Here is a 12,209-nt window from a genome sequence, read left to right on the forward strand (position 1 = left end):
CCATATCTGCCCCTCCCACTGACCGTACCTATCACAACACCCTCCCCTGGTCCCCCAACCTCCCCCCTGATCACTTTAGTGCCGTGTCCCCCCGACATGGCATGGGTTGGCCTACCCACCCTATCCCCCCCCACACCCCCTAAAAATTTCTCAAAACACCCCACTAAAAACCTAACCAATTTGGGTTTTTTCCCACAAACGCTTCTGCTTCATGAGTTACTTTGGATGCTGATTTGCTGCCAGATCCAATTCAAGGTGTTCATCATTTCCTTCAAAACCCTTAATGTGACGGTACCAGGTTACCTAAGGAACCTGTCTTGTCCCAATTACATCGACCCTTTCCACCCGGTTAAGTAGGAAAGGTGTGTTATAGATCCCTGTTGGTTAAAGAATTTTGACCGGTGGGATCTAGGAAGAAAGCCTTGTCTGCTGCCGCCTCTGCCTTTTGAAATATCTTGCCCTCAGAGGTGAGGTTGCCCCCCCCCAAAGAGTGTTGAAGACCTGGCTCTGCTAAATGGTGTGGTGATTAAAGAGTGGCATTCAACTCGGGGGGTGGTTTGTAGCCACCTTTTAACTCACTTTTTTAAACTTTGCTTTTATTCTGTTCTTCACTCTGTTTTAATTTTGCTTTTAGATATATCTCTTTGATATGGTTTTATGGTTTGTATTTGTAAAATGCAGAGTCACTTGGATAAAGAGATGGACAGTATATTTGATCAAAAAAAATCCTTTAAAACAAAACAAAAAACTTTTTTATAGATACATTACTAGTAAATTAATTTGATATGCTGATGCTAAGAAATAAATGAAATAAAGAATCAGAAGTTCCTATATTGCCTAGGCTAGGGTTGGCAACCTTGGCTCTTTTATGACTCGTGGACTTCAACTCCCAGAATTCCTGAGCCAGCTGGCTCAGGAATTCTGGGAGTTGAAGTCCACGAGTCATAAAAGAGCCAAGGTTGCCTACCCCTGGCCTAGACAATGGCAGAGTATCTTAGCTTTATAGCAAGAGTGTCAATGGACCTCAAATTATACAAAAAATAACATTTAAATGTTTGGAGTCCATTTCATTTGTACAAAAAGGGATTGTCTAAGAACATTCTGTTAGAGATGTAGTAAGGATGCTGCTTTAAAACACATGTTTTACAATGTCTTATACTTAATAAGGAGTGGGTGTAAGTGGTGAACAGGATTCTGACAAAAGCTAAAATTTTCAGAGGATGATATTCTTTTGAACTATATACCTAGTATATGGAATTTGACAATTGGATTATGCAAATAGATTCTCCATGCCCTTACTATGGATTAAAAACCTGATATTGTGACATTGGAAAGATAATTGTATGGCCCCATTCACTCAATGGATTGAAAATCTTGCTACCTGTCAGTGGTTTGTCTATAGACATAGATTTTGTACAGACAAGTATAATAAAATATGGAACTCATTTATACAAAATACAGTAGGTGAAAAACAATCATAGTTATATAAATGTAGCAAAAATTAACATATGTACTTGAATAATATATTACATAAGTATATTTAGATTTGTAATTGTTAATTGCTAAAATGATGTATTATACTTGTTTCTTTTCTTTTTTCTGTTGTATTTTTTCATTTCAAGTACATTTTGTGTGTAGTTTTTGTATGTATTTACATTATAACACTCCCCTAGATTTTTTTTATTTAATTTTAATTTATTTTATAGTTGCATACCATTGGGGAGTTAATTTCTTGATCTTCAGCTTTATCATTGGATAGACAGTGTTATTGTTTGTGTGTGCATATACATATCTTTTATTTATCTACATAATTCAAGTAATTCCAGAAACCATTATAAACACAATTGCAAAGTTAGTCTGTGATGCTTTGATACCATATCAGGGGATTGGTTCCTATTTTAGTCTACAGGATTTCCTGCATTAAAAACTGGAGCATGTTGGAACATTTAGAAGATGTTGGGATGGGACTATAAATTTGATCTGTACTTAAGAGTAATTCTAGTTTGAAATTGAGGATTGTCAATCTTGTTAGGGTAGAAGGAGGAGAAGACACTTATAGTCTGGATTTTCCCCACTGTCATTCCATTTCAGCACAATCGCTGTAGTTTTATTAATGTAGTTTGGGCAAGAATGATACATTTTAAAGATATGAAGGTTATTCTGACATATTTCAAACATTTGGAATGTATCTATATATGAACTCTCGATTTACTGAGTAACCAGTGCAGCAAAAAAGTACTCTTTTGTGGAAAGACAAAGGTATGCTGAATTTATACTTTTGGACGGATAACATCTGCTTCTGCACTGGCCCTTTCTTGATGTAACAGAAAAACCTTTCAAGTTTTTTCCTTGTGATCATGGTTTCATATTATATTTAAAAATTGAAAAATTTGATGTAGTATGTATTTTTTCTCTTATGTCATTTTCTCTTACATAATTGTCGTTTTCCTCCCATTTTGTTATTTTTTTAAACAGATCTTACCTGTCATTTTATTTATAGGTACGCCTTGTGATGAAAGCTCACTCTTTCGTCAGGGAGAATGTTCCCCGAATAGTCTCTGCTACTCCTCAAAGCTCAAGTGAGTAATTGTGCCTTGCACTAATTCTATACTGGTAGCCCTGAACTTTGCAACCATTCATTTAGTGGCTACCAAGTTACAATGGCATTGAAAAAAAGTGACTTAAGACCAGTCCTCGTATTTACAACCGACACAGCATACCCAGTCATGTGATCAAAATTTGGCTGCTTGGTATCGAGCATGTTGTTAGGACAGTTACAGCATCCCGGGATCATGTCGTGACTATGTGCAAACTTTCCAGTCTGTTTCTGACAAAAGCAAAGTCAATGGGGGAGACCAGATTTGCTTAATGACTGCATGATTCAGTTAACAACTGCAGTAATTGACTTAACCATAGCAAAAAATATCATAAAACCAGGTACGACCTTGCTTAGCAATGGAAATTTTGATCCTAATTGTGGTCATAAGTCAAGAACTATTGGTAGCAGGTGTGAGGATAAAACCTTCTTGTCCTTTTCGCTGTTCTGGGAGTAGCACTCTTATTAGGTGGCACTGGTTTACAGGCCCATGTTTCTCAACCTCAACAACTTTAAGCTGAATTCTGGGAATTAAAAGTCTACACAGCTGAATTTAAGAAACACTTAAATAGGCTTGTCCAGTCAGGCAGAACTGTAGAAACTCCTTACAAGAAGCATCGTTGTACTTGGAATTAATAAGCCAGGAACAAGGTAAAAAACAGGAGTTTACTTTTTTTGTGTGTGTTATATGTGCTAGTACCAAACTACTTTTCTGGGTTTTTTTTCCTTCCAGATTCTTTTCATCTTCCTAAAGTTTCCCAGTACCTGTATTTTCTTTTTGCTCCCACTCTTATTTACCGAGATCAATATCCCAGGTAATGAATAACTTTGCATGTGGCAATTTCATTTCCGTTGTGAAGGGATTGGTGTTATATGTATTTGCTTGTAGTATTGCTAATTTTTAGTCAGGATGCAACTAGGGAGCCAGTTTGGTCTAGTGGTTACGGCACCAGCCTAGAAAGCGGGAGACCATGAGTTCTAGTCCAATCTTAGCCATGAAAGCCAACTAGGTGACTTTCAGCCATTCACTCCCTCTCAGCTCAACCCACCTCACAGGGTTCTTGTTGTGGGGAAACTAGGAGGAGGAAAGAGTGTTGAATATGTTTCACTGCTTTGAGCTATTTGTAAAAAAAATAAAAGCGGGATACAAATACAAAAAGTTAGCTTCTAAGTGCTAGATATTAATTCCTATAATATCATTGTACCCCCATTGTGTTGATTTTTTTCTTTAGATGTAATTTTTACTAAGAATTATAATTGCAGTAATAAAAACTAATACAAACTAAACCTACAGAAAGAGAATAGTATGAAGAAAAAGTACAAGAAAAAAAGAAAAATGTGATAAGAAAATATGTAAAGAACTGACTTTCAAACTGCACCACAACTATAAACAAATTTAGAAACCCTTCACCCACTACAAAGTTACAAACCAATACTCTTCACTCCATGTCTCATCCCTTACCTATAAACAAATCTATAAAACATCAACGTTTTAATTCCAATGTCTGCAAATACATAGTCCTTGCAAATAAAGGTCTTAATTTAAACTTAAATAAACCAACTTTATATTCTTTTTGCTTCTAATAATCTTAATCTTTAATTCTATGGAATATTGTTGTAGGATTTGAATTCTCTTTGCTTGTTTATCCCATTGTATATTAAAGAGTTGCAGACAAATCAAATATAGGTAGTCCTTGTGACCAGAATGGAGCCTGCCCATTACGGTCGCAAGTTGTGATGGTCATTAAGTGAAGTAACCATGTGATCACCTCACTTAATGTCCACCATCTCTGTTCTCTTTGATGCAGTCATTAAGCAGAGAATGGAGTACTTGGGGGGTGGGGGAAGCCTTGGGACAACAAGCAGCAGGCCCAGGATTGCTTGGCCCAGACCTCCCAGGGCTTCTACCACCCCCTGAGATACCCCATGTTATGCTTCCCACCCCTCAGGGTCCCCACAGGCCTTGGGCCTACTTTTGCCCCCATGGGGGTGTTGGGCTAAGCGACTGGTCGTAAGTCAAGGACTACCTTTAATATTTTTATCATAACTTTTGAATTAAATACATTGTGCAACCGCATTAGCAAACATACTTTTTATGAGTAGAGCAAAATTGCTCCACATTTCCTATTTCCTTTGTTCCACCCATGCTTTCAATCCACAAAACAAGTTGTTGAACTTTAATTATTAATTGGTTATATGAAGCCTTCAGATCTTTTTTCCATATTCTTCTGCCTATATATTTCCACCAGTGTTGTTTATTCATTTAATTACTTTTTTAAAAATCAAAGTATAACCATATCAATAATGACTGTCAGATTCAGAAAAAAACATGCAATTTGAACAACGTCACACCTATCAAATAAAATTATCTACATTATATCATTGAAATATTGTGATATATTCTGGTGGTACAGTGGTTAGAATGCATTACTGTAGGCTACTTCTGCTGACTGCCGGCTGTCAGCAGTTTGGCAGTTTGAGTCTCACCGGCTCATGGTTGACTCAGCCTTCCATCCTTCCGAGGTTGGTAAAATGAGGATCCAGATTGTTGGAGGCAATATGCTGACTCTGTAAACTGCCTAGAGAGGACTGTGAAGTGGTGTATAATTCCAAGTGCTATTGCTGTGTTGCAATTGAATTTATATTGTGTTTGCTACAATCAATATCTAGGTCTTGCACTTAATTATGCTTGCTAAAAATATGATGTGGAATAACACCAAACCATTTGAGAACTGAATAATGTGATATATTCTTTTCAGAACACCCACAGTAAGATGGAGCTATCTGGCTACCAAGATTGCACAGGTTTGTGACTTTACTTTATCTGTCATTTACCTGATGGAAAACAGTCCTTGGACCTAAAAGCGCTTAGCTGTCTTGCTTGTGTATCTCCACTAGAAGTGCAGCCAGTTTAGCTGCTTTCAGTATTAAGGCCTAATGGGAACCTTGTACATATTCCTGTCTTTGTAAAACATTATAATCTTAACTCTTAAACCACGGTCAAAGCATCCTTCAACAGTTGGATATTGCAGAAAATAGTTGCAGGCTAGGAATGGTAATCACTTATATCTCATTGTAAAATGCCTTGTCTCCACTATTAAAAAATGGTATAGAGTTAAAAAGAGTGGAAGTGGCATCCAGCTCAAATGTACTAATTTCAGCAACCAGTTATCCTATGCATTGTTTTTTTTTCTGATTCAGGAATTTAAACAAGTCAACAAAAGAAAAGCTTCTGAATAATTTTCTTTGCTTATAGAAGTATATTTTCCACCATTCTGCCTTCATCTAGAACAGTGTTTCTCTACCTTGGCCACTTGAATAGGTATGGACTTCAACTCCCAGAATTCCCCAGCCAGCACAGAGTTGAAGTCCGTACCTCTTCAAGTGGCCAAGGCTGAGAAACACTGATCTAAAACAATTAGATTTTAAGCAACAGTAAAATAAATGAAGGTCACTTGAGGAAGATGGTCAATAGTTTTTTTTAAATTTGCCTTGTGATTCCTTCCAAATTTCTCTGATTATCAACTGATTTTGGTTTCCCCTCTTGTGTAGATTCTTGGTTCATTGTTCTATGGTTACTACATATTTGTAAGACTCTGTATTCCGATGTATCGGAATTATAGCCTGGGACACTTCAGTCTACGTGGACTAGTTCTTTGCATCTTCAACTCTATTCTTCCAGGTGAGCTCCTGTGAATCAGCCTGTGGATCTTTCCTTCAAAGCTTTTGAATGCAATGCAATTACAAATGTGGTATAGCTAACAGATAGACAAATGAGGCATGCTAGTTATGTGTTAGCAAACGATCTCTCTGGGATTAGAGAAAATAAAAGAAGACAAGCATTATTTCTTCTATAGGCATTTTGTACCAGAAGAAGATTAGTTATGGGCAGCCCTATATTTTTCTAAAATAACATAAAACACAAATTAGCTTCTGCATTTTATGCTCCTATTATTTTCTTGGGCAAAGGAGCTCCACCTTTAATTTAAACACTTAACCATATAAACACTGCTTCTGGATATACCATGCTATGGCACATCAAATTCTGCACCATTTTATGAAGCAGTTAATGACCAGAGATTTTACATAGAGTGAACTTCTATTTCAAGTTGTATTTCAATTATATTTCTTTCCCATAAATGTTTTACAGTACTCCTTTTTTCATATCTGACTTTCATCCTAATCCCACCATTCTTTCTCCTGCTTTTATACTGACTTCTTCCTATGACAGCTTCCTTCTTAACAGTTTTTGCTATCCCCTGATTGTTCCTGAGTTACTATAAACTCCTTTCTTGCCATTTTTCTACATAGGGACAAACATTCTTTTGTTTCAAATATTCCCAGCCACTAGATTTCCTACTGCTTGGTCTATAGACACACCTACATAGGTGGCAGTGCTATGTGGATGTTCTGCAGAGAAAGTGGACATCACCATGGCCAGAAAACATAACAACTGGAAATATTTTTTCTTGATCACTAAGTAATCCTCTACTTACAGAAATGAACACTCTTCAAAGTAGATGTTTTAAAAATATGAAACTCTTCCTTCTCCAGTACAGGAGACGGAGACTCCACCAATGGGTTTTCTTTGTCTGCCTGCTCTTGAGACCAAGTATCTAAAACTTGTCACGCCCCCTCCTACTGGTAATCCAGTCTTAACTTGGTCTCCGCTCTTGATGACTCGTTTTGGCTTGGCTCTCTGCTAGATCAGGTTAGACAATTATTAATCCATTGGTGAAGTCTCCCTCAAATATTGGCTATCTAAAAAATTTATACTTAAATCAGGGATTAATGCAACTTCCCCCAGGCTGATAGCAGCTTGTTGGAAGTGAGGGGTGAGGAGGGGGGTGGAATTTCCCTTCCTTCATCTCTCCCAAATTCTCAAATTAAAGTGGGGGGGGAGGTAAAAGATCAACAGAGACTGCTTGTTGATTTTTTTCTCCACCTGCCCAGGGGTTTTTCCCTCAGACATCTGAGGGAAACAGGCAAGATCAGGACTCCTCCCAGGCCTTTCCAGACCTGTCGGAGTCCATTTCAACCGTCGAAATCTTGCGGCCGCCATTTTGGCTGCATTTTCGACGTTTGATTATTCAGCAAAACAACAAATTCCTTCGTTCCCAAATTGCTGCTACCTTGCTGTTATTGATTTCCCTGGGCCTGACATCGCCCCACAGGGTCCCTGCCAGGCCATAGGATCGCCGGAGGCCTGTTTTCGGCCTCTCTACAAGTTGCGGCCGCCATTTTGGCCACATTTTCGGCGCTCGAAAATTTTGCCTTAAAACTTCAATTTTCGGCCTGCGACTGTTTTAAAGTTCCCCTGCCCACTGTGACACTCTGTGGGTCTCTGACAGAGGGCTAGAACTTTAGGAGGCCTGTTTTCGGCCTCCCAAAAAGTCGCGGCCGCCATTTTGGCCGCATTTTCGGCGCCCGTAAATTTGCTTTAAAACTTCAGCCTTTCGGCCTGCGGCTGTTTTGAGGTTCCCCTGACACTCTGCTGGTCTCTGACAGAGGGCTAGAGCTCTCGGAGGCCTGTTTCGGCCTCCCGGAAGGTCGCGGCCACCATCTTGAAGTATTGTTGGCGCCCGACATTTTGTGACTCAGTCTCAACACTAGCGGTCAGATCAACCCTCTGGACACTTCAGGGAACCACAGGGTCGCGAGTGCAGCAGGCCCAGCGTGGGGGGGCGGCAGCATTTCCCTTCAGGCCTAAAGGGCCTGGCGGCAAGCTCCTCCTGAAACATTCAGCTGAGTGTGGGTTCCCCTTTTCCTTCACCCCGGTAGCCGCCATTGCGCTTGAAATTGTTAGAGTTGGACCTCCGCATCGGGCGTCCTGACAATTTTTTGGCTTTTTATTTTTCTGGTGCACATTGCCTGGTCATCTAAGGCCTCCGGGAGGAGCCCATCAGTGGTTCCAAACGTGCCTTCGGCTCTGCCTCAACCACCGTGACCATAGTCCAGAGAGAATTTTCATTGGTCGGGTGACCAGGGGGGCAGTCCGCGCACTTGCTCCAATACAGCTTCCGCCAACAACTTGCCTGTCAGAGCTTCATCTCAGCGCCTCGTCCTGAGATCGCTCAAACGGGATGGAAGGACCCTCGTTGCCCCAGTCTTCAGGCGCGAATCCTCCACCTCCCGGTCACGGCTGCAATCCTCCTTCTCTTCAGAAGGCGGCAGGCAAGTGCAAAGCCAAAACCAAGCACACGGTTAAGAGGTCCTCCAAGTTGGCGGAAAAGCAAGCCAGCCGTAGGCACCAGGCCCTGGAGAAGGAGTTCTCCAGGGCACAGAGGCAAGCCCAAATGGATTTGGACGGCATGGCGGCCACCGAGATGGAGCTACCACATGGGTCCATCAACATCTAGTCAGGGGGTATGGTCCATTCCGGGTATGTCGGTGGCGTCACCTCTGCCCTCCGCCTCAGGTCACCAAGCCGCCATTTCAGGCGTCATCCCCGAGCCCGTCGGCTCTCCAACGCCCATTTTACCTAGAGGTCCTGACATAGGGGACATCTTCTCGGACGGGCATCTGGAGGCTTTATTAGCCAAGGTGGTGGACAGAGCTCTGACACAGCGCTCACGTCCACGCGATTTGGAAGCCACTGACTTGTCCGCTCACTCATTAGACCCCCCTATGGAGTGCTTGGCGGATCGAGGGCCTGATTCTCCGGCCCAGTCCTCTGGCAGTGGTTACTTATCACCTCATGAGGAGGAACCACCCGAGATTACCTTTTCAGAGGACGAGGAGCTCCCACCTGAGACATCTTCCTCGGGGGGATTATTCAATCCCAACCATTTCCTCACTATTCTGCGTAAAGCCACGGCCACGGCGAACATAGGGACTGATCAGTTTCCACAACCTCAAACTGATCCCACATCCGCGCCCAGGCCAATTTTTTTCCAAAAAGCGGTGACAGAACACCACGTCCCGTGCCCCTCAATTTTCTTACAAGAAATTAAAAAGCAATGGGCTTCCCCTTCCTCTTTCCCCTCTGCGAACAATTCGGATAAAAGATTGTACAAAACATCCACGGATCTTTCCAACGCAAGGTGGATGAGGCCTGGACCCCTTTAGTTTCCCAGACGGCTGTGGCGGGGGATCTCTTAGAGGCACTCAAAGCCGACGATAAGAGGTGGGAGCAGACCTTCCGCAAGACACACCAGTCGGCGGCGTGGGCCACCAAAACGGCAACCTCGGCATCCTTTTTTGTGCGTACTACCCTTCTGTGGCTTCAACAGCTACAGGCTAGGGTGCCCGTTGAAGACATCAGGACGCACCAGGACCTGGCCAAGATGGTCACTGCCACAGAATACGCGGCGGATGCGACGCTACAATCGGCAGTGTTTTCTGCCAGAACCATAGCTTCCAACATGATTGCCAGAAGGATGCTATGGTTGAAACATTGGCAGGCCAATACCAAAGCCAAGTGGCGTTTAGCGACCGCCCCGTACTTGGGTGGCAACCTGTTTGGGGATGCCCTCGCCCCTTATCTCGTAGAGAATAAAGATAAGCGGAAAGTGATGGCCCACCTAAACAAAAGATCTGATAAAAGATCCACACCCTTTTTTCGTAGGCAGCCATTTCGTCAGCAGGCGGCACCTGCCGCCCAATCTACTAGACCATTCAACCAGAGGCCGGCTAGGCCATACGACCGCCCATATGATAGGCCAGGCTCCCGACCCAGGCAGCAGTACCAGCCTAAGCGGCCATTTCGTGGGGCCGGCTGGCCCTACCGCAAGGCCAAATGACTTCTCACAAGCTCTTCCCATTGGAGGAAGACTAACACATTTCTTTCACCAATGGGAACAGACCTCCACGGACGACTGGATCCTGCAAACCATCCAACACGGGTTGTCCCTGGAATTCCTAACCACACCCCCGGATCATTTCACCGCCTGTTCGGTATCCAGGGACCCTGCCAAACACAGGCTAATGCAGGAGGCCATCCAACACCTAATGGACATTCACGCCATAGAACCGGTGCCGTTGGAATACAGGGGCAAGGGGTTCTACTCCATCCTCTTTGTGGTTCCCAAAACCTCGGGGGGATGGAGGGCCATCCTCGACCTAAAAAATTTGAACCATTATGTAATCTACAAGAAATTCAAAATGCAATCCCTCCAGTCCATCCTGGGGGGCATTAGACAAGGCGACTTCCTGGCGTCGATAGACCTCACGGAAGCGTACCTGCACATCCCAATTCTATTGGCTCACCGTCGATTCCTACGCTTCTGCTACAAGGGCAAACACTACCAGTACAGGGTGCTTCCTTTTGGCCTCTCGTCAGCGCCCAGGGTGTTCACGAAGGTACTGGCAGTGGTAGCGGCTCAATTAAGAAAAATTCCAGTAAGAGTCCAATGTTACCTGGACGACATCCTCATTCAAGCAACGTCGTTCCAGGCGGCCCAAGCAGACGTGAACACCACCATTTGCACCCTTCGACAACATGGCTTCTCGGTAAACCTCGAAAAAAGCCACACAGTTCCCTCATCCAGGCTGCAATACCTGGGAGCCATTATCGACACATCAGATTGCATGGTCCATCTCTCCCAGAAGCGTGCGGTCAGCGTGATGGAACTGGCTCGACAGGTATTCCGACAGCGCACAGTTCCCCTGGTGACACTTTCACAATTGTTAGGCAAGATGGTCTCCTGCATAGCCATCGTTCCCTGGGCCAGACTGCACTTGCGGGACCTGCAGTGGTTCCTTCTCCCCTTCCAACGTCAAAATGCCAGCGCCTCCAGTCGCCCGGTCAGGGTTCCGTTACCTGTTCGCAGGGTGCTCCGCTGGTGGTGGTCTCGAGCAGTGACCCAGGGGTCGCTGTTCAAAGAACCGGATCGAGTCACCATCACGACGGATGCCAGCCTATATGGCTGGGGCGCCCATCTGAATTCCCAGTTAGCTCAGGGACGGTGGTCCGCCAGGGATCTGCAGAAAAGCATCAACTGGTTGGAACTCAGGGCCATACATCTAGCCCTGCTACACTTCAGACACTCGATCAAGGGCCGTCACGTTCTAGTCTGCACGGACAACGTGGCGGCCAAGGCGCACGTCAACCGTCAGGGGGGCACACGGTCCAGATCCCTAATGACGGAGGCGAGACAAATGTTCACCTGGATGGAACCCAACCTGGGATCACTCAGGGCGGAACACATCTCGGGGGTCGACAACCGACAAGCGGACTTTTTGAGTCGTGCCACGGTGGACCCTTCGGAGTGGGGGCTTCACCCGAACTTGTTCTCATCCATCATCCACAGGTTCGGTCAACCAGTCCTCGATCTATTCGCCTCGCAGGACAATGCCCAGCTTCCCAGATTTTACTCCCGCTACTTCCACCCCAGGGCAGAAGGGACGGATGCTCTACGAGTGCCATGGCCACAGGGCCTTCTTTACGCATTTCCCCCACTGCCTCTTATTCCAGCAGCAATCCGCAAACTCATACACGAACAGGCGGAGGTGCTCTTTGTGGCTCCGTATTGGCCACAGAGGCCGTGGTTTGCCGACTTGGTGAATCTGGCTCAATCGCCCCCGTGGAAGATTCCTCATCACATAGTGTCACTACATCAGGGAAGCATCAGCCATCCAGACCCGCAATGGCTGCAACTAGCCGTCTGGCGCT

The 12,209-nt window shown here is 44.1% G+C and overlaps 1 protein-coding gene across 1 annotated transcript in view; it reads left to right on the forward strand.

Annotated features, from left to right (window-relative positions):
- The window catches only part of SOAT1 (sterol O-acyltransferase 1), a 54,458-nt gene that overhangs the window by 29,582 nt on the left and 12,667 nt on the right, over positions 1–12,209 (forward strand). The window contains exons 8-11 of the mRNA XM_015811264.1: positions 2,501–2,579; positions 3,330–3,411; positions 5,356–5,401; positions 6,149–6,278. Of these exons, the coding sequence (XP_015666750.1) occupies positions 2,501–2,579; positions 3,330–3,411; positions 5,356–5,401; positions 6,149–6,278 (337 nt within the window). The remainder of the gene's footprint in view (positions 1–2,500; positions 2,580–3,329; positions 3,412–5,355; positions 5,402–6,148; positions 6,279–12,209) is intronic.

The sequence above is a fragment of the Protobothrops mucrosquamatus genome, unplaced genomic scaffold (genome assembly GCF_001527695.2).
Source record: "Protobothrops mucrosquamatus isolate PMUCROS unplaced genomic scaffold, P.Mucros_1.0 scaffold35, whole genome shotgun sequence".
Taxonomy (NCBI): Eukaryota; Metazoa; Chordata; class Lepidosauria; order Squamata; family Viperidae; genus Protobothrops; species Protobothrops mucrosquamatus.